Raw genomic sequence first — 22150 nt, 5'->3', positions numbered from 1 at the left:
CTAATAAAATACAACCTGGTTAGGCAAACATGTATTAAAGCATTTTATTGAAAAGTCTATTTACAACAAAGCAAATTTGGTCTATTGACCACAAATACAATGATAATATTGCTCCCTTAACCATTTTACAACATCTCCAGCTACAAGGCATCCTTAAACATGGTTGGGCCACATTCAACTCTACAGGGATAGCTGAATGATTAATTTCTTTTGTGAGCAGCAAATCAGGTAATACTGCATTAAAACTGCAGTACATCTTAACTAAACATTGTCTATTACAGAAATGAATGCAACCTATACTAAGATTGTACTGGTCTTATCTAATAAGGCCAATATGTCAATATATTTGGTTAATGATTAATCGGGTCACAAAATAATCTAAACCAAAAAGTGACATTTTAGAAGCTAGATTGTATTTTTGTTCAATATATTGCCCAAACATTAGACTTGAACGTTTTTGTCACCATTTTGTCTTTAAGGGTCCAGTTTGTGAAGCTGGGCACAAATTCAAGAATAGTAACATGTACTTTAATGCAAGATTTCACTGTTTTATCTCGTTACTCTCCTATCAATAAATTAAACTTCATAAGTTTCCTTTTATGCAATTTGCAGCAATTCATAGCTCAAGCTTTCCCTTTGGAACAGAATGCCCACATCTCCAATATATTAAAGAGAAAAACGCACTATGTCCACAAGGGATATAGCACAACATAATTGCACATTTTAGTCCATTTTCAGACTGCGGTAAATGTATCTAATAAAGGCCAACGACGCCCAAAATGAGACACTACCAAGCATTAACGAGAAGACCATTGCTGTGAGTAGCGAGTACCCAAAAAACTCCGTGCTCTGAACCGGGCCGCTCATTGATGACCGGTTTCTGTAGTAAAAAACGGAGTAAACAAAAATAAAAATGCCAGTGGATCCGGTGTTGAGGACGCTTCGCCACCACCAGCGGTAGTCCTCGCCAGATAACAGGAAGTAAGTGAGAGCCACGGAAATGCAGGCGCCGACGGAGATGAGGATGGCGAAAACGCACAGCAGGATTCCATACAAGGTGTAGTGCTCTCTGCCCCAGACTGTGGCGAAGATGTAGTACAGCTCCACGGAGATGGCACTGGAGGAAGGAAATCAGCTGTGGTTTGTACATTTGAAAAAGGGCAAAGTCACTACACGCACACTCGTCACATGTAAAAGTAGTGAAATGACAATGCATTTGTCATCGACCTGTCCAACTGTAATTCTATGTATTTATTCAACACATTACAATTTGCAACGCTTTAACCTGAATGGCTTTTACAAAACAGGGCTCACATACGTTTGATATTATACAAAGCCAACAAAATATCTCTATGTCATCAAAAATGTGCTTAAAGTCCATATGCCACATTAGACTGCACTTTTCAATAAAACAAAAAGGGAATATATAAAACATTTAAAATTTTACCAAATATTTTGCCTGTTTTTCTCCAATTTGGCAATTTAGGTGACGTTTATAATGTCACTTCCTGGTTTGACATGGCCAGCAAATATGAGTCCATTTAAAATAATACAATATTTATGAATCGACAAACAATTACACCTTACATTACTGTTTAAACGGTCATAAAAAAGGTGTAAGTTGTGCACAAATTGTCTCTGCATTTTTGCAGCAAACAAACTGCAACTTGACTGACAACCTGAACCTGTCAAATGAGCTTTAAATTAATGTTCAAGCCCCAAGTTCCTCATGGTTATCGGTTTTTGTGTACAGTTCACGTGGAATCCTGTTAAACTAGTCAATTATACATTTGGTAACAACTACACAGCATAAAGTAAGAAATGATTTGATTTGACTTTTCAAGTAAAATGGAATAATGTTTTCTTTCTTATTTCAAGCTAAATAATATTTCAAGTACCATAACACTCTAAAAATATATAAATATTTTTCAAGATGCACATAATTTTAGCCATTGCAAATACTGCAAACGTCCCAATTTATTTGAACCAAGTCTAATTTTTGGCACAGTTTACCATTTATTCCGCACTACATCTTACCTGAAGGGCAGAAAGCCTCCGATGGCCATGTGCACCGCTGCACGTTTGTACCAGGGCTGCGTGGGGATCTGTCGGGGGATGTTGCGAGTTCGACAAGGCGCCTGAAAGTTGCCCGCCCGGTTCTTCCCCACAATTCCCCCGATCACGGTGAGCGGAAAGCCCACCAGCGCCCAGGCCCCGAGCAGCAGCAGCACCGTGGTGGCTGGCAGGGCCTGAGTAGAACCGCTCCACCAGTGAACCGAGTTGACCACGCTCCAGGTCAGAAACAGGGGGGCTGTGGAGAGGGGAAACCACCTGATAAATGTGGACTTCAGTGTTGAATATTGCAAAAGTAATAATAACACGTCATATATTCTGGGTAGGACATGTTGACTATTTAGTATGTTACGTCAAGACGCTGCAGGCATCTTAACGGAAAGTCTCTATACCGTGTCACCTGCACCCGTGTCACCTGCACCCGTGTCACCTGCACCCGTGTCACCTGCACCCGTGTCACCTGCACCCGTGTCACCTGCACCCGTGTCACCTGCACCCGTGTCACCTGCTGCACCCCCGTCACCTGCTGCACCCCCGTCACCTGCTGCACCCCCGTCACCTGCTGCACCCCCGTCACCTGCTGCACCCCCGTCACCTGCTGCACCCCCGTCACCTGCTGCACCCCCGTCACCTGCTGCACCCCCGTCACCTGCTGCACCCCCGTCACCTGCTGCACCCCCGTCACCTGCTGCACCCCCGTCACCTGCACGACTCCATGGAGAAAATATCGCTTTTTCCTAAACAACTTCTAAATGCCGAGTGGTGCTTGTTTTAAAGGTGTTTTCTTTAGCAATAAAAAAACTATAATTTCATACTGTGGAACATTTCTGACAAAACAAAAACATCTCCATAGAGACAAGACCTTCCAGCATAAAAGTTACATAGTTTGGACAATTAAATATGCAGCAAGGGTATGCTGAGGCCTAGGCTGCAGCTGTATAAACATTTTGTAGCATTTTGTAGCATTTTGTAGCATTTTGTAGCATTTTGTCACAAAAACCAAAACATGATTCAAGTACAAGTTAAAAAAAATAAAACAGTATGGAATTCATTTGTTATTCACGTCATAATAATAACAACCTTTCAATTATATATTTTAGAGTCTGAATCTCTGCCAGATGCTAAAATATTACTGCAGTACATTTGATTCCTTGCGATACAGATGTTGCATTTGCTCATACTTTGTGCGACGCTCCTGGTCATATTTCTGTGAACTCACCAGAGAAGATGGACGACGTGAGGATGATGTTCCAGACCCAGCGCTGGCCGTTGATCTGAGTGTAGAAGCTGCAGGAGACGTATCCCGACACACAACTGGTGAGGGCGTATAAGGCAATGGCTGCAGAGTTTATGGCGCCATGACGATGGACATTAAACATCCCCAGTAAGGCCATCAAAATGATTCCTATGGACATGAACCATAATTGAGAAGATGGTAGATGGAAGTATTTTATTTTATTATGTTATTATTTTAGAATAAATGTTTTATATACTACAATCCTCCGAGTCTCCCGACTACATATGTCGGAAATAAGAATAGACTTTTTGAAACACTTCACTAACAATCAAATAATTTGCCACACCAGGAAATGTTTCTATTTTAGAACAGTGCTTCTCAAGTGGCCTTCCAAGTATCACCAGATCTAAACACGGTCCAAAACAGAACTGTGCCATTACTAACCAAGGACAGACCTGAAAAAGGACAAACGTGTGGATTAAAGTGATTTAAATTCTGCAAATTGAAATAATTAAGATACAAGTTCTAGGTGATTTCAATAATAATTACAACATGGCTATTTGATTCAGATGCATTTTGCAGCAATGATTGATAAAGTTTTACATATTCTGACATATTATCTCCCCTATTAAGCCTGAAATGAATGTGTCCCTTCCTTGCATTGTAAATAATACTCACCAGTGGCTAAAGTAAGGAACTGTGCTCCTACTCCCAGTATGGCACACAGGAGGCTTTTGTACGGAGGAAACCGGAACACATCAGTGTGAATGATCTTCCAGCCATTGTCCCCCTGATCCAAGTCATCACAGCCTCCCTCCTCCTCAACATTATATCTGCAAGTGGATAAGAGATGGATTACACTACTATGCATCCGATATAAATATATATGTGTATATATATAGCTTAAAAGAAAAGGTGGCTGCGGGTTTAAGAGAGTTGCCAAGGTTTACTTTGATGTGTGAACAAAGTGGCAGGACAAAGTATCACTTTTGAGCTGTAAGAACTTGTGCCACTGGTGGAACTGGACTAGATGTGAACTTGTCCCTTGCTCCAACTCTTTGTTCTGAACCATAACAGTCAAACCTCTTCTGGTTTCTTTTAAAAGGTGCATTATGTAACTTTTCTGACGGAGGTCACCATAGAGATGATACTCTCAAATTACCATTTGAAGATAATAAAATGTATTCAACGATCCATTTATTCTATTATATACCATGTTCTTATGTAGTGTTGTCACTATACTAAGGAATATACACTATTCTCAATACCATACCACAAGGATAACTTAAAAAAAGCTCTTAAAACATTGTGGCCTTAAAGCTCAAAACTGTTCAGGAAACATCACATTTTGTTTTTGATACTTGCTCAAATGAGTATGAAATTTCAATACTGGTTTTAGTATCAATTAGTATCTAATTTCTTATACTTTTGTCAAATCCAAGCAGAAAATGCCATGTTTTTGTCGACTCACCGGGCAAAATCATTCTTGAGTACCCTCATAAGAATAATGATCACAAATCCGAGCAGCAGCACGACCAGCACCAGGGAGTTGATGATGGACAGCCAGTGGATCTCAAGAGTTTTGGGGAAGAAAGAATAGTCCCTGAAACGTTCCCCGCGGCGCGAATGAGGCAAAGGGGACTCGAACCAGTGCACGCTATACGTGTGTGTAACCGTCAGGCCTCCTCCGCCCAGCCCCACTCCGCCAACTCCGGTACCAGCGCCCTCCTCCAGCGGGACAGGTTTGACGTCTTTGACAGACACGTTGGCAAAGATGATAGTGTCACCGTTGTACTCAATGTTGAAATTGAGATGAGTCCACAGAACAACCTGTAAAAACATGAATAAATGTAAATATGATTTTTAATCAGGACAGAACAGTATGAAAAGTTGTGTAATAATTTTTATATCAACAAAAAAATGTTTTAATATTAATTACTAACTGTTTGTTTAGACACAGTGAGTAAAGTCACAAATTCTGTCAAGTGAAAATTTGACTTGACTATAATTTGACTAATATAATTTTGACTTTGATAAATTATTTGACTATAATTTTATGTTACTGCAGAAAACTGTAAATGTCAGTTTGTTAAGATATTTACTTATTTCATGGATATTACAAAACAGTTTGGCGTTACATTGTGCAGTCACATAGTATGACTAAAAGGAAGCGTAACCACAAATTTTATCACAACAGGAACAGAAATAAACGCAGTAGCACATCTAGCGCAGAGAGCAAATACAACACTTGCCGTACATGTCCTGCACTACATAAACTTGAACTTACTTTGTGGCTATGAGGCAAGAAGCCACTTTCCTCCAGGTATCCCACAAATCCCCAGATTGGAATGTCATCAAGAACAAATTCAAAGTAGTACAACTCTTCAATGGCCTCACGAAGCTGGTCCACCTTAAAACAAATCATTTAAATGCATAATTATCAACAAATTATAATATTAAATAGTATTTCTGATACAAATATGGCAAATTAGGCCATGTATTATGACCAATTAACTCTTTCGCTTACGTGCCTGTTACTGAAAGAATACAGTCTTTTGTGCAGCAAGTTGATTTGTGCATGCTCAAGAATTTAAGTGGTTTTGACCAAATTGTGATTATCGACTGGGTCAAACTAACTCCAAATCTTCAGCTCTTGTGGACACCAACAAAAGTGGCCAACCAACCAAATTGTTACAGTTAATGCCATGACCAGGTGGTTAATGGTCTAATGTCTAAAATCATGGACTTGGACTAAACTGGGACTAGAACCAGAACTGAATCCGGAGCAGACCAGGACTAAACCTCGTCTACATCAGTTTAATCGCACCCTCAAAAGTGATCAAACCAAAAAATCATGTGGAATCAGATATGATTGATTATTGATTGACTAAAAACATTTGATTCACACAGCATAAATGTATAATTCTGTATTGTTTGTCATTTAAAATCCATGTCATTATTGTAATCAGAGAAGGGTGCAGTAGATTATGATGTACCTGCTGTTCTGAAAGAGAGAGCTGGCAAAGCATTTTTTTCTCCACGTTTTCTCTGAACTGGATATGATACAGCGACTCGGCCATCCGGTCTCCGTCCAGCACCTCTCCCAGACTCAGCGACTTGTGATGCACCTTGCAAAGTCACATCAACCAAATAAATACAAAGCGTATAAAGAAATGCATTGCAACATACAGAACAGAACACCCACACCCACATATTAATACAAGGGGTGTACTGAGTGGATGTAATAACATAAAAACAATGAAGATATTTGCTTTACACTGTATGCTTTATGTGCTCACATTTACCGGAGGTGTGGTCCTCCTCATCTTTTTATACATAAAAAAACAACCAGAGACTAAAATGAATTCCTAATTTAACATTGATCAACTCTGAGCAAGTCATGAGTAAACTTTGTGTAAGCCAAGTCAATACCCAGAAAAAAAACACAATACTAAAGAATGAATTACGATTTACAATTAATTCAAATGAAGACAAAGGACTTAGGACTAAACTTTAATATAGAGACTAAACCAAGTCTGCATCAAGACTAAACTGGGCTCAAACCAGGACAAACCAGGAAATCTGTGAACTGAACATGCGCTTGCCCTCTTTCACCTTCACCGTACTGCACCTTTGTATTAATCTGCATCGAAGCCAAAAGAACACTGACCTTTTCTGGCCTACACACGGGCAGAGTGTAGTAATGATACGTCTCCTGGGGGTTATGATAAGGCCCCACTTTGTTGACATAGAGAGTCACATTGTCTCCGTGTTTGTAACCCGCTGCCCAGCCTGGGAAAAAGCACAGGATCAAAACGCAGTGCAGCTCCATGGTCCTCCAGAGGAACCAGCCCAGTCTGGGTCCTGTTCCACACCGCATTACCCCTGTGGTAGAAGCAAACAAAGTGTAACTCAAGTGACACAAGCAAAGCATACAATACCCTCATTCATTCCTTTTTTTAAATATATATAGAGAGAACACACAAAACAAGACCAGAGAGTGATGGGATCAAAGCAAAATAAATACAATGAATAAAGTCAGTCAGGCAGGTGTCTAAGTTCAAAAGGTTAAAGTCAGTTTTTTTTTCCATTTTATAATGTCCACATCTATTTCAGTCCAGTCCTAGGTCAGTCGAGTCCTAGTCAGTCATCGTCAGTCCAGTCATCGTCAGTCCCGTCATCGTCAGTCCCGTCATCGTCAGTCCAGTCCTAGTCAGTCCAGTCCTCGTCAGTCCAGTCCTCGTCAGTCCAGTCCTAACTTAAGGAGGATTCAATATAATATTTTCAGGCTGATGCTATATTACACACAATAAACTGATATTATCTTTTGTTCATTTCAAGCCCATTACTGTACAACATAATGCTGTCATACCAGTCTGCCTGTCTGGTGACTTGTGCCTTGATGTTGTTGCAGCAGACCCGATCCAACCAGCCAGTCCTGTCCGCTCCTCCAGACTCCAGGCCCCCCGCCGCACACTGCTCCTGACTCCCGGGACCGACCGTGGTGCTCTCAGTGCACCGTTTTAATGCTAAACATGTTCACGGCGGAGCACAAAGAAACTGACGCGTCAATTACGTCCGAGATAAACCGAGCAGACCCCGACATCCAAAGCGTTTTCTGTTTGCAAGGCGCTCCACGTCACCTTAAAAACAGATAAATACTCGCGATTGAAATTTCCAAGGAAAATGGAGAGATCGCAAACCGAATACGTTTATCGTGCGCGTTTGGGTTTCATCCTCTCCAAATGCCTCGTTTTGAATTATTGCAGATACATTTCAACATCTGGAAGGAGTGAAAAGCTACCCGAAAAGCTACCCCTTTTTGCTGTGAAAATGACCGGATTTCCTTCTACGGGACACAGCCAATCAAATGTCTCTGTTATGTTTCCGGGTTAGACCATTGTAATCGTTCGTACATCATCGATTGTTATCGCGGTTTTAAATGCTGTACAGTAAAATGCAAATAATCTTGCAAAGCGCAGTAATTTGTGTTGAAAGTCATGTAATTCCACTTTTTAAAGCATATCTGGTAGCTCATCCTTGACAAAATAGAAAGTTCACGCTCTCCATTATGTAACTGTACATATACACGTCTCAAAACTATTACGATTGTGTCACTGTAAAATGTTCAAAACGCTTGCTCACTAATTAATCTTGTAAAACAAGGGATATTTTCTTACGAGAATTTTTGCGATCTCTAAAAGCACCTCTTTATTTTAATTTTATTTTTTTAATTGAAACTTCATCCTCGTTTTTATTATATAGGGTCATAAACGCACATTAATTAGTTTATTTAGTTTGGAAACCATTTATAATTGCTACTACGTTTTCCTAAACCACATCGCGAAACAGTAGCACGTAACAACCAATCACAGCCAGAGAAGCCCACGTCCAGCCAATCACTGTCAGCACCCCAAATCCTTTCAGCCAATCAGAGTCGTCTTTAGTCTGCTCGGCACATCCACTGCTAATGCCTGGCGCTCGCTTTTACCGCGAAAGTCTTGCACAGGGAAGCAAACGTGTGGACTGCTACTGCAAACAGCACACAGCTAAAGCTCAAGGTAACTTTTCTGCAAGGCTACCCATGTATAATTCAAAGATAGCTATATTACATGATAACGTTTTCTGTCAAGTATGTGTTATGCTAAATTGGTTAGCTGTTATATAAAATTGTAGCTGTAAACTGACACGTTATTGGACTGTTAATGTTTCAAATTTGTCAAACCAAGGCCGTCTGACACAATGGGAATACATGGATTAGCCAAACTCATAGCTGATCAAGCGCCTGCAGCCATCAAAGAACAGGACATCAAGAGCTACTTTGGTAATGTTTCGCCTGTATCTCACATCCTAGCTCTCACCAAGCGCCTTTGTTTACACTCTGACTTAAATTCAATCTATATATATATATATATATATTTGTTCATTACAGGTAGGAAAATAGCAATTGATGCTTCTATGTGCATCTACCAGTTCTTGATAGCTGTGCGTCAGGATGGAAACGTGCTACAAAACGAGGATGGAGAGACAACGAGGTGAGTTTATTTACAAACTCATCATTTCCTGCAAAAAATGTGTGTTCGTTATTGATGTGCCTTTCTCGATTAATGTTGGAAGTGCTGTATATTACTTTTTTGACCAAACTTTTTTTTAGAAATGAAAGTGGTTGATTGGTATATTTAATTAGTTAGAAGTTACTTATTTCCCCCCTACCACTGAATTCGTATTGTACAACAAATAAATGCAAAAAACAAATCTCTCATCGGAAGAAAATGTACATATGATAAATACTGTGCCCAAAAATATTATGGCTACAATGCAATTTAATTTTGTGTTACATTTGTACCACTTTTACTATTAATTATAGTCACATATTGCACATTTAACTACCAGTGTAACTTTTTTAATGATTGCTAAATTTGTATGCCGTCTTCTCCAGTCATCTCGTGGGAATGTTCTACCGCACCATACGAATGCTCGAGCATGGGATCAAACCCGTCTATGTGTTTGACGGCAAGCCCCCGCAGCTCAAGTCGCAAGAGGTCTGTAAAATGAGGCTTCTCCTGAGGTCATCTTTACCCTTTTAGCTAATGTCTCTTTTGTTTGTCCTCAGCTGACGAAGAGAGGTGAAAGGAGAGCTGAGGCTGAGAAGTTGCTAGTACAAGCCCAGGAGGCGGGAGTGCAAGAAAACATTGATAAATTTACCAAGCGCTTAGTAAAAGTCACCAAGCAGCACAATGATGAGTGCAAGCAGCTGCTGACCCTGATGGGAGTGCCTTACGTCGAGGTTGGAACTCAACTAATCTTATAGAAGCTTATCATTTCAAAATCAAAACCTCTTTTTGTCATTTGTTTTTACGATATGTATGTCCGGTAGGCTCCTTGTGAGGCTGAGGCCAGTTGTGCAGCCCTGGTTAAATCTGGTAAGGTTTTTGCCACGGCGACTGAAGATATGGACGGACTCACCTTCGGCACAAACGTCCTGTTGAGGCACCTCACGGCAAGCGAAGCGAAGTAATGATTTCACATATTTATTGTCCGTATATCAAATTATAAACTTCACTTTCTATGGAAAAGCCTGTATAAATAACATGTTTAAAAGCAGGCTGTTGAAGCTAGCATTATATTGTTATTACACTGTTATAGGTTGCATTTACTGAGTTGAATCAAATATTTGTATGCAATTATTCGTAGACAAACCTTTTCTTGGACACAGTAACTCAAACACAGTGAATTACAAAGACTAATTAGAATGGCAGAATATGTAAATATGTAGGATTGTGAAAAGAATATGCAGTATTAAGATTGTTAAACCTGAACTAACTAGAATTTAGCGAGAAGGAAATTCTTGGTCGACTAAAGACATTCTGAATCAATTAATTCACTAAAAAGAGTGTGGCGCCTCTATAAACCCTTAGTCTAAAAACAACAATATACACAGAAACACAAGTAAATGGCATCTTCATAAGTGTAAACATGGTTAAAACTTCCCAGTCACTCTCAAAACTCAACAAACTCTCCTCCTGTTCATTTTCGCCTTTTATGTCGTAAATCCTTACAAACTTAATAAAACGATTAGTCGACTGATCAAACATTTTGTCAACTTGGACACCATTAACCAATTAATCAACCAAACGACTACAGTTCAGCTATTAACTATGCTAACACATTTACTTTGTTGTAGGAAATTGCCAATCCAGGAATTCCACTTTAGTAAAATGCTTGAAGACATTGGCCTGACAAATGAGCAGGTAACATGACCTTTTTCATCTTAAAACATCCTTTATGATTCATTTTTATGGATCAACATTGTTCTTTTGTGCTGTAGTTTATAGACCTGTGCATTCTTCTCGGCTGCGACTATTGTGGGACCATTAAAGGGATCGGTCCAAAAAGAGCCATTGACCTCATCAAAACGCACGGCAGCATCGAAGAGATCCTGGAAAACATCGACCCCAACGTCAGTCCAGTAACTGACTTGAGCTGTGTATATTTGAATGGAGTTGATCTTAATGTTTAGCTTTTCATCTGCCCGACAGAAACACCCATCTCCAGAGGACTGGCTGTACAAAGAAGCCAGGACGTTGTTTCTGGAGCCTGAAGTTGTGGATTGTTCCACCGTCGATCTGAAGTGGACAGAACCAGACGACGAAGGCCTCATTCAGTTCATGTGCAACGAGAAACAATTCAGGTACATTCAAGACAGATTATGGCATTTTTAACAGGGAAATACATCTATGGAATAGCTCATTACCGTAATTGCCAAGTTGCTCGATTGTTCTCAAATGAAATTGTCCTCAAATGAGACGATGATAACGACACAGAAGTAGTGTTAGTTTTCTTCTAACTTCATACTTTGTAATTACCAGTAGTCGGTGTAAGATTATAAACTATTGGCTTGATTGTTCAAATGTAATGCTCTGTGGCTTGTAGTGAGCTTGTTGGCCACTAGGATTCACTGCTGAGTTACGTTGGCATTTCAATTGATCGCATTAACAACAAACTAATAAAATATAAAGCAACCAAAGTTAGGCCGTAGTTATTTTATTACTTGGTTTACGGATCTGCCGCACTTAGATTATTGATTTATACAATATAAATAAAATTAATTATTAGAAAAAAATCTTTTGAAATTGAAATTATATTTGTTTTTATATTTTGCCCGCCTGTTCAATATATTTCATTTAAAAATCCGTAAACCAAGTAATAAAATAACTACGGCCTTAACAAGGAATAAAAATATGATGTGCTTCCATAGGACGAAGCCCAAATTGGCAAAGAAAGGGAAATGCATTGTTCAAACGATTTGCGTCATTGTGAAGTGCTAATACAAACATTATCGCTTACAGTGAGGACCGAATCCGCAACGGCTGTAAGAAGATTATGAAGAGCCGACAGGGAAGCACCCAAGGGCGACTGGATTCTTTCTTCACTGTCACTGGATCCCTGTCCTCAAAGCGGAAGGTGAAATTGCGGCAGTTTGTTGTTGCCATTGTTTCCTGCTAACCCACAATGCACTGTAACTAACCAGTCTGCACGCTTTAAAGAGTTTGCAAATCATTCTAGACTATTGCATTTACTCGCCATGGAACCTGGATGAATAATGAAAAATAATGTAAATTTGAACAGTGTAGCTTGATTTTTAATAAAGACGTGTTGCTCTCTTTGAACTAGGTTTAATAAAGATGAACCAGATTTAATACATTACATTTTATTCTGTAGGAACCTGAGACGAAAGCACCTGCCAAAAAGAAGATGAAGACTGCTAATGGCACGCCTGGCAAATTTCGAAAAGGAAAATAAACTGTACACGATTACCATATTTTGTCATTTTGCCATCTTTAGGCCCGGCTTGTAGTAATATGTCACACTGCTTGTAACTATAAAACAATATGTATTAGTTTCATTCTCTGGTTATATCTTTTATGTTTTCTGTTATGAAATAAAAGTTTTAGCTTTTTGTTTTTGTAATCTGTGTTTCTTTTGTCATATTTTAAGATTGGATTTAAACCTGGTCCTGGTCGAGCGGTTTGAGAATCGCTCAGTTACAGTTTAAGACTCGATCAAAGAGGAATAGTTGAACATGTGGTCTGGGTCCTGTTTTGGAGGGGAAAGGATTATAATGGGCTTCAGTCTCCAATAGTTCAATAAATAAATACTTATTTGAATTTGAACTTTTCACACCAACAACACGTAACTACAGTTGGACAGACAGAGGAACAACAGTAATGTGATGCAAATGGGTGACAGATAATCATAAAAGAGCTCACGGTCATACCAGAGAAATATTACATTTGCATTTTCCCTCAGAGATAACAGACGACACTACGAGCACAGCTTACACTTTCAACAGAGGAACACACAGATGCACACTATGTAAGTTTGATATTTTTCATCATTTTTAACCAACGTCAGCCCAGACAGATGACTGTACTTGTTTATTTGTGAATGAAATCTCTGAACTAGCCTGTTTTATAAAAAGGGGTTTTATTGACGATGCACGACATATTGTAAATCGTTTCACATTTATGCAGTTATTTGTCAGTGAAGAAGTAGCCTGCAGTGTTTGACAAACCTACTGTTTATCCTAGAATTATATGCACAGACTGGATGATTCCACAGGAGGATTATCACACTTTAAAAGACCCAGACAGTGTTGAGATGCAGGCAAATAAGAGGAGATTATGTTGTGGCAGTTGAGCATTATTTATACTATTTTGACATGCAATTTGTATGCATTTAAAACATGCATTTACCACTATCATCATGTCCTCATTTATTTGTGTTTGTTTATTTATTCATCTATACAGGTAAAACCCAATGAGAAAAACTTTCATGATTACCCTGTTCAAAACAAAATACAGACGAAACAATCACAAGATAGTTAAATAAAATGCCAGTAAAACATTGAATAAAGCAATCAATGAAATGAACAATTACACAAAAACACACACATATAATATGGGATGAAATCATGTAAAATATATATAAAAAGATTTTCCTGATGTTCCTTGAAAACATTTTGTGAATATGCTGTCAAATGTACTTCTTGGATATGGTAAATTTAAATAATTGCACAGATTATTCACAGATTTTACTATACAATAATCAGATATATATTTAAAAAGCTGATCATTCACAATACATTATTATCATCTTGTTTTGCTCATTTTGTGTGCGTATTCATCTTGAGGACCAAAAATCGAATGGCAAATCCTTGAACATTCCATTAACAACACGGTTTAAAGTTAAAATATCACTGTCACTTTGGTTAAGGCTCGGGTTTAGATTAATGTTAGGCAAGTGTAGTAATGTATTTCAGTTTGAGTGTCCAGGAAATGAATGTGAGTGAAAGTAATCACTCCAAAAAGCATTTAAACGCAACATGGTTTTAATTTGTTTTACACTGTTTTAAAAACCTTGTTGGTGGCTGAGGTCTTCACCCTCTTGAGTCTTCTGAAATATTCAAGATGTCGCAATAATGAGACTAAGATAAGGCAAATTTAATTTCCAGGCTTTTTGTACTAGACTTAGGATTTAACAAAAGCCTCAAAAGCAGTTGTGTAACTAAACAGTCATTTATCTTAACATTACATATGTTTAGGGATTGTTGAAATTAGTAACTTCCCCAACACTGAATGCAGAGTGGCACTTCTGCTTTATCGAGATCATGTGTCACATCTTAATTTGGAGAACTTTCTAACACGGCAATTTTGTGAAACCAACATTTCTCTTACAATTCTCTATTTTTGCAACAAATCTCTATTGTTTCCCTTGATCTTCGCACGAGTTATTTGGTAAGTTTTTGATTCATTACTATCTAAAGATTTATTTCATGTGATATATTGTTTAGCATCATAGTGTATATCCATGGATGTATTATAATATCAGTGTATATCAGATAAGCAACATATTTAAATATTCCACAGTGCCAGTGTTTTGTTTTTTATGAACCTCTAGGTCTGTGTGTGTCAAATATGGAAACAGTCGTTTTGTTCACTGCCCTGTTTTTGCCAGGTAAAATCAACATTATCAAACATTCTGGTGCATGTCAATATTTTTTCTCTTTTATTTTTTACTATTAACATGTTGGATGAATATAAACATGTTTAACAAAGAGGACAAAGGGATATTGTTATGGCTACTTCATGGAAAACCAGCCAGGCCGCTTCTGTTCTGGGCTGGTTATATATTTCAATTACATTTTCTAGATTTGTTGGTAGCGTGTATCAAGTACTGCCATCCAAAGTTAATTCTTGTTCTGTGAGATCAATAGTTCTCATCTTACCACAATATTATAATTCACCGACTGCACTTAATATTGCGAACATGAAAACAACACTCACTATTTTGTTTTCTGAATGTTGAATTGTGGTTTTAGGTGTTTTGGCCGATTGTCACAGGAATCCAAAGATGAACGTCACGGCACCGACAAAAGAGTTGAGAGCTTTGAGTGGCTCCTGTTTACAGATCCCCTGTACATTCAGCCCTGTCCCAGGACGCACCATAGACAACTCAAAACCAACACACGGCATTTGGATTAAAAGTGATCCAAGAACTGAATTTACAGATAACATCATCTTCAACAGCAGTTTGCAAAGGAGGAAATATCCCATGGAAATGATTGGAGACATGGCACGGAAAAACTGCACCACAATGTTTTCTAATCTTACCAAAGTGTATACAAATAAATACTACTTTAGGGTTGAGAATGGGGATTTCAAGGCAACAGCGTCGTGCCAAGCCATTCAAGTCAATGTACAAGGTAAGTTATGGTCTGTTCATATTGTGCTTACTGTAACTGACCAGTCACTTAGAAACTAAACTAGTCATTTGTTGGTTATGTTTTGAGGTAGATTATGAAATGTTTTTTTAAATGGTGAAAAGTTGAGTCTTGAAGTACTGAATTTTCTCTGCATCCGCAGATTCCTTGCACCCGTTCATCGAGATCTCAGGTGATCAAAAGGTTACGAAGGTGGTGACAGTGACCTGCTCAGCTGACACCCCCTGTCCACACGCCCCTCCTGAACTCACATGGGACCTCCACCAAGGCACCCCTGAAAACAGCCTGCAACTGAACTCAGACGGGACATTCACCACTAAAATCGCACAGACGATCACTTTAACAGACTCCCACGACGGACAGAGGATCAAGTGCACTGCTGCGTATCGTGTCGATGGAACAGACAAGAAGGACACACATACGGTCAAGCTCAACGTCACGTGTAAGTCGACCACACGCATATCGCTTATTGTGTGTACTCAAGTTAAAGCACTTCAAATCACAGTCATTCTACAGGAAAATATAGAGGTATAGACAAATGCATGCATGTATGTATGTATGTATGTATGTATGCATTTATGCATACGTATGTATGCATGCATGCATGCATACATACATACATACATGCATACATGCATGCATGCATGCATGTATGCATGTATGCATGCATGTATGCATGTATGTATGTATGTATGTATGTATGCATGTATGCATGCATACATGTATGTATGCATGTCTGTATGTATGTATGTATGCATGTATGTATGCATGCATGCATGTATGTATGTATGTATGTATGTATGTATGCATGTATGTATGCATGCATGCATGTATGTATGTATGTATGTATGTATGTATGTATGCATGCATGTATGTATGCATGCATGCATGTATGTATGTATGTATGTATGTATGCATGTATGTATGTATGCATGCATGTATGTATGTATGTATGTATGTATGCATGCATGCATGCATGTATGTATGTATGTATGTATGTATGTATGCATGTATGTATGTATGCATGCATGTATGTATGTATGTATGTATGTATGCATGTATGTATGTATGCATGCATGCATGTATGTATGTATGTATGTATGCATGTATGTATGCATGTATGTATGTATGCATGCATGTATGTATGTATGTATGTATGCATGTATGTATGTATGCATGCATGCATGTATGTATGTATGTATGTATGCATGTATGTATGCATGCATGCATGTATGTATGTATGTATGTATGTATGTATGTATGTATGTATGTATGCATGTATGTATGTATGCATGCATGCATGTATGTATGTATGTATGTATGTATGCATGTATGTATGTATGCATGCATGTATGTATGTATGTATGCATGTATGTATGTATGCATGCATGCATGTATGCATGTATGTATGCATGTATGTATGTATGCATGCATGTATGTATGTATGTATGTATGCATGTATGTATGTATGCATGCATGCATGCATGTATGTATGTATGTATGTATGCATGCATGTATGTATGTATGCATGCATGCATGCATGTATGTATGTATGTATGTATGTATGCATGCATGCATGTATGTATGTATGTATGCATGTATGTATGTATGTATGTATGTATGCATGCATACATGCATGCATGTCAATACATTTGTATGTATTTGTGCATGTATTTGTGCATTACGTCATAAGGCGCTGGTACAGCTGGCAGCCCGGTGTAAACGCTCTCTCGTCTTTCTCACACTTATTGTGCTTTATCTCCTATATTTTGTAAATATAGTTAGTATATTTTTTCTATTTTACTGTACGATAGGGACACGCGCTGGAATAGTTTTTTAATTCAACTGTTTTTGACTTTTTTCGGCTGGATTTGAGCGTTTTTCGTTGCGTTCGTTGTGTTGTTGTGACGTGAGCTAGCTCCGAGCGAGCCCACCAGCCCCCCCCCGCGCCCTCCGGCCGCGCTAAAGTACGGCGTGTCGTCGGTACACGTTTATATACACGTTTATATGAAAGAGGAACTTCACGAACGATCGGGACACGCACTGGAATCGCTTTAAATTAACTTGTTTTGACTTTATTCGGCTGGATTGAGTGTTTTCGTCGTGTCGTTGCGATGTGTCTTGGCTCTGAGTCCCCCGGCTCCGGCCCCGCCCCCCGGCTCCGGCCCCGCCCCCCGGCCGGCGCCGTACCGCGTTTACACAAAGGAGGAACTCATGAAACTGCCTAATACTGATGTGCAATTCTGTCATATGTGCAATTACTGTGAAATTCATGTGCAATCTATGTGCTGTCGTGACACATATTCATGTGCAATTACTGTTGTGATCACATGCAATGGTATTTATGTATTTATTTGTCTATGGGAGTTTTTATTTATTTATAGGAGATCTTCTACTGAAAGTGTTTATCAGACTTCCTATAAGTGATCTGTTCTTCTGTATCTACCTCTGGATCTACCTGCGTTGCACCAATGAAATTTCCCCATGTGGGACAATAAAGGAATATCTTATCTTATCTTATCTTATGTATGTATGTTTGTGTAGTGTTTGTGTGGTTGTGGTTAAATATTATCTGTGTATCTGTGTTGTATGACAATTAAATCATAAAACTTGCTGATTGCTGATCTTGGGTTAACCAAAAGTGTTAAATTTCAGCCTTTCGGTCTGTAAAATACAGATTTGCATTTACATTTTTTCCTCCTGGTTTTGCCTAATGACCGATTTATTACTCAAACTTATTTACTCAAGTTTCTCAAACAATGTAGCCATTAATTAACAATTTCACAATTGTTTCTTTGGCACCATGGAGGATAGCTCTAATTGAAATTAACCCAATTTTGTTTTTTTAATAGTCATGTATTTTTTTTATTTCTTACTATTTAATTTTGATCTGAATAATCACAAATATTGATTAACTGAATAATCTTGACATTCCTACCTCCAAGTGCAAGGAGTGACTGAAAAATGCAATGTGAAGCTTTTTATGTTGTATATGGTATACAAAACATAATCAAAAGGCATAAATCAATGCCACTTGTTGTTAACTAACTAACTCACCTGCCTTGTGTGTCCTCAGATGGTCCTAAAGACACTTCAGTTGTGGTCAGTCCGTCCGGTTCACTGTCATCAGGTCAGTCAGTGATGCTGAACTGCTCCAGCAGAGCCAAGCCTCCTGTTCATCACTTCACCTGGTTCAGACACAGCTCACAAGGACCAGTCAATGTCAGTGAAGGACAGACTTACAGCTTCAACTTCAGCGAAGCCACATATGGACAATATTACTGCGAGGCTGATAATAAAGTCAGAAAACAAGCTTCTGAAGTGATCCATCTGGGCCCTGGAGGTAACACTGATGACTATTTAGTTCAAAAGTGCATAATGTAACTTTTCCTCTGCAAGGAGATGGCAATCACACTGGTCTATCTTGCATTTATTCAGTTACTCCAATTATGTATTTTTATTGCTCTAAAATACTGTGGAAAAACCTCCAAAAGTACATATTGCACCTTTAATGACAAAGCTTTAATGCATCATTGTGTTGTATTGTAATGGGGAAGTGACATTAGCAGTTTAATTTTACAACAGCATAAGCCTCAAACGGTGTCTAGACATAACCAAATGATCCCACATTGATAGGAAATGCAGTCATCTGTTGTCAGTACTTTTTTCCTTATCCACACAATAATTCAAAATAAAACCAAAAATACAAACAATTATATTTTCTCAAAGTTTAAGCAAATTCTGATATTTTAAGTTATGATGTCAACAAGCAAATTTAAAAACCTAACGTGGTAAAACATGGCTGTAGTTTATGTAAATACTATTAAAGTACTATTAAACCAAAGAGTGTTTGTAATAAAAGCATTTATGTTCTCATGTCCTCTTTAGAGGTTAGAAGCTAGATCATAAAAAGTCTGACTCATAGATTTTCAGTCCAATATGTAAAATAAAGCCATAAAAAAGTAATTCTTTTGCTGACAGTACTGGTCATTATGATCATAAATACAACAGGAGAACTTTGGATTTCTTTTAGAAGTTTATTTCCAGTCAAATCAACCATTCTGGGATGAATCAAGGTTAGTCTGTAATCCAAAGCCAAAATTTGAAAAAATATAAAAATTCAATACAGTTTCATAGGCCGTTTACATGGATTCTGCCAGGCCTTTTTAAACTTTCTCAGCCGTCTCAGCTTCACAAAGAGTCACGTGTCAATACAGGAACAGCTTCACTTTGAATTTGCTCAGGCTCAGGGGAAATAGTCCCTCTTGATAAGGGGTAAAATAAGTTACACCCACTGATAGATATTAAAGATAAAGGACCCATGAAGTTTAACAGTCCCATAATAACTCCACTAACTGAGTTTGGTCCTGCCTCTGTGGCCTTTTCCACAGCTCAACTCTGTCAAGTATTTCAACTGGGAGGAACCTCAAAGCAGGAACTTTCTTTAAGAACCTAGCTGGTTCCTTCCAGCCATGCCAAGCAGGTACTAAAACATCATGTCAACAGACTTTAACTTCCTCTGTTACTCTGCGTTTAGTTCAGCACTTCTGAGGATCCCCGCTCCCTTTTCCAGAGTGTAAAAGTACACGTAGTAGAGCACAATTTGTACACCATGTAACTCAAAGTGCTTTTCACAAAAGGAACGAAGCACCAAAATCACATAACAAAGAGATAAAGTCACGCCGTGTAAATGCTTGGAGAACCGAGGTGCCAGTACAATCTACTTTGAATTTGATTTGAATACAGGGCGTACCAATGCATACTCCTTACAGAAAGCCCTTTTAGAATAAGTGTATGTTTTGTCTTTACAGGCGTCAGAGCAGCCAGCAGCTTGTCTCAGTCCCTGGCTATAGCTGGAGGAATAATTGGGATTCTTCTGATCCTAATTGGGATTCTCACCATTTGGTAAAGCCGTCTCTCATTTCCACAAGTGACTCTCATGTCATAAATGTTGTTCATGTTATATTTATGATGCATTGTTACTTTTGGTGTGTCTGGTTGCAGGAGAGTCAAGTTAAAACGCAGAGCCTCCCAGCAGACTCGAGTAAGATCCCACATGCGACAGTAGCAAGATTTTAAAATATCTTTGATGTTTTCCTTACATTGTGGGTCAGCAAAAAAAAAAACATATTCAAACACATTTGTAAAGTCTTGTCCCTGAGTTAGAATTGTTAAGTCACTGAAGTATGTGAAGTTTGTACTTTGGATAAACTAAGCGTTAAATTGAAATACACATGTACACACACAATCAAACCAGGATGAGACCAGGAACTAAACCTTGACTAGACCAGGACTAGAACAGGACCAAATCATGTGTATTTCAGGTCTAAACTGGGCTCAAACCAAGAGCAAACCCTGGGCAAGCGTGATCGCACCGGAGTGTGAAACATTATGTGATACTTTTGGAAGATTTTGGATTTCAAACATAATGCAATTTCTTGTTTCCTCAGAGCCTCACAACTACAAACATTCCATCAGATACAAACAAACATGACGAGGTCCATTATGGTCAGATCGACTTCTCCACATTTCCACATGAGTCAAAGCCAGTGCAGGAAAAGGACCAGGACACTGTGTACTCTTCACTCAAAGTATCCAACAAGTGAAGAACTCAGTGTTGTATATTTATTTATGAACCTTTATTTTACCATTGAGATCGTGAGCTCTTTTCCAAGGGTGAAGGGTTAAAGTTAGGGCGGGTGTGTGCTAATTGTGTCAATAAAGGAATGTAAAGTATACCGAATATATGTGTATGTGATTCACTTTCTGGCACTTTCTTTACTTTAATAGCCACTTTCTGTTAAATAAAGTGGAGCTTTTTAAGTTGAATTGAAACCAACATTTGTTACTGTTCTTGTTTCCATTCCATTCTCCTCTTGCAATATTGTATAAAAAATAGTATTGTCAATGTTAGAGATATTTAAATGCAGCTGATTTTTCCGGGTATAAAAGTGCAGAAGTTTTTTTATACTTTACATTTTAAATTGTATCTATTTGCATGTTTCAATGCTGAATTCATTATATTAACTATATTATCTGACAGTAATGCCTCTCCAAATGTGCGGCTTACAAATAGTTAGACTCATAACATAGAAAAACAAAGTCATTTTTGAGGGTTTTTGTGAAAAGGGAAACTTTTTTTCTTTCTTTAATTAATTAATGGTTGAATCATTTTGTTTGTATTATACTGACATGAGTCCACGTTGACTTGTCAATAAACATATAGATAAGAACTATGGTAAAATTCCACATTCTATCATTTTTAATACCTTGTGCGGTTTTCACTTGATTTTTATTGTTTCTCATCTGAGACTTCTCTACAATAGAGAATATTTCACAAATACAAACAACAAACTACTTTCATGTTTATGAATATAAACCATTACTTTTAAGATTGTTTTGTCTTACTGGTGCAGAGCTACCCAAGTTTGAACAACCTTATTAAATCTGTGGAAGCACAAACTAGTCCTAGGTTCTAGAATTGGGAGAAGAATCATTGTGATTTTTAAGATTGTTGCTATTAATATACCATGACTGAGTTATATATATCATTTATT

The 22150-nt window shown here is 38.2% G+C and overlaps 3 protein-coding genes across 3 annotated transcripts; 2 read left to right on the top strand and 1 right to left on the bottom strand.

Annotated features, from left to right (window-relative positions):
* Positions 1-30: 30 nt before the first annotated feature.
* On the bottom strand, positions 31-7982 carry tm9sf1 (transmembrane 9 superfamily member 1). Its single transcript, XM_072450584.1, has 9 exons — positions 7683-7982; positions 6981-7195; positions 6307-6438; positions 5598-5720; positions 4782-5140; positions 3989-4143; positions 3293-3478; positions 2038-2311; positions 31-1117 (listed from the first exon to the last, which is right to left on the bottom strand). Exons 2-9 carry the CDS (start codon positions 7188-7190, stop codon positions 724-726), a joined length of 1833 nt encoding a protein of 610 aa, XP_072306685.1. The 5' UTR covers positions 7191-7195; positions 7683-7982; the 3' UTR covers positions 31-723.
* Positions 7983-9003: 1021 nt separating this feature from the next.
* Positions 9004-12771, top strand: fen1 (flap structure-specific endonuclease 1). The gene is made up of 10 exons (XM_072450586.1): positions 9004-9134; positions 9243-9345; positions 9750-9852; positions 9924-10097; positions 10188-10324; positions 10995-11061; positions 11139-11270; positions 11350-11501; positions 12160-12274; positions 12533-12771. The coding sequence occupies exons 1-10, from the start codon at positions 9053-9055 to the stop codon at positions 12611-12613; spliced, it is 1146 nt and encodes a 381-aa protein (XP_072306687.1). The 5' UTR covers positions 9004-9052; the 3' UTR covers positions 12614-12771.
* Positions 12772-14786: 2015 nt separating this feature from the next.
* Positions 14787-21199, top strand: LOC140364962 (sialic acid-binding Ig-like lectin 12). The gene is made up of 7 exons (XM_072451335.1): positions 14787-14827; positions 15192-15575; positions 15736-16035; positions 18670-18936; positions 20405-20498; positions 20598-20637; positions 21044-21199. The coding sequence occupies exons 1-7, from the start codon at positions 14788-14790 to the stop codon at positions 21197-21199; spliced, it is 1281 nt and encodes a 426-aa protein (XP_072307436.1). The 5' UTR covers position 14787.
* The last annotated feature ends 951 nt before the right edge of the window (positions 21200-22150 follow it).

The sequence above is a fragment of the Eucyclogobius newberryi genome, unplaced genomic scaffold (assembly GCF_026437365.1).
Source record: "Eucyclogobius newberryi isolate DKJ021-1_F unplaced genomic scaffold, fEucNew1.0.hap1 SCAF_18, whole genome shotgun sequence".
In the NCBI taxonomy this organism is placed as follows: Eukaryota; Metazoa; Chordata; class Actinopteri; order Gobiiformes; family Gobiidae; genus Eucyclogobius; species Eucyclogobius newberryi.
This window is presented reverse-complemented; position numbering and strand designations above follow the sequence as displayed.

Excerpts from the sequence above, each read along its gene's own strand:
- tm9sf1 (XM_072450584.1), bottom strand. The coding sequence starts at position 7,190 with ATGCGGTGTGGAACAGGACCCAGACTGGGCTGGTTCCTCTGGAGGACC. Across the intron at positions 4,144-4,781 it reads CTCAAGAATGATTTTGCCCG|ATATAATGTTGAGGAGGAGG; the intron begins GTGAGTCGACAA and ends ATCCACTTGCAG. Across the intron at positions 1,118-2,037 it reads GGAGGCTTTCTGCCCTTCAG|TGCCATCTCCGTGGAGCTGT; the intron begins GTAAGATGTAGT and ends TCCTTCCTCCAG.
- fen1 (XM_072450586.1), top strand. The coding sequence starts at position 9,053 with ATGGGAATACATGGATTAGCCAAACTCATAGCTGATCAAGCGCCTGCA. Across the intron at positions 9,135-9,242 it reads GGACATCAAGAGCTACTTTG|GTAGGAAAATAGCAATTGAT; the intron begins GTAATGTTTCGC and ends TGTTCATTACAG. Across the intron at positions 10,325-10,994 it reads CTCACGGCAAGCGAAGCGAA|GAAATTGCCAATCCAGGAAT; the intron begins GTAATGATTTCA and ends ACTTTGTTGTAG.
- LOC140364962 (XM_072451335.1), top strand. The coding sequence starts at position 14,788 with ATGGAAACAGTCGTTTTGTTCACTGCCCTGTTTTTGCCAG. Across the intron at positions 16,036-18,669 it reads GGTCAAGCTCAACGTCACGT|ATGGTCCTAAAGACACTTCA; the intron begins GTAAGTCGACCA and ends GTGTGTCCTCAG. Across the intron at positions 20,638-21,043 it reads GAGCCTCCCAGCAGACTCGA|AGCCTCACAACTACAAACAT; the intron begins GTAAGATCCCAC and ends TTGTTTCCTCAG.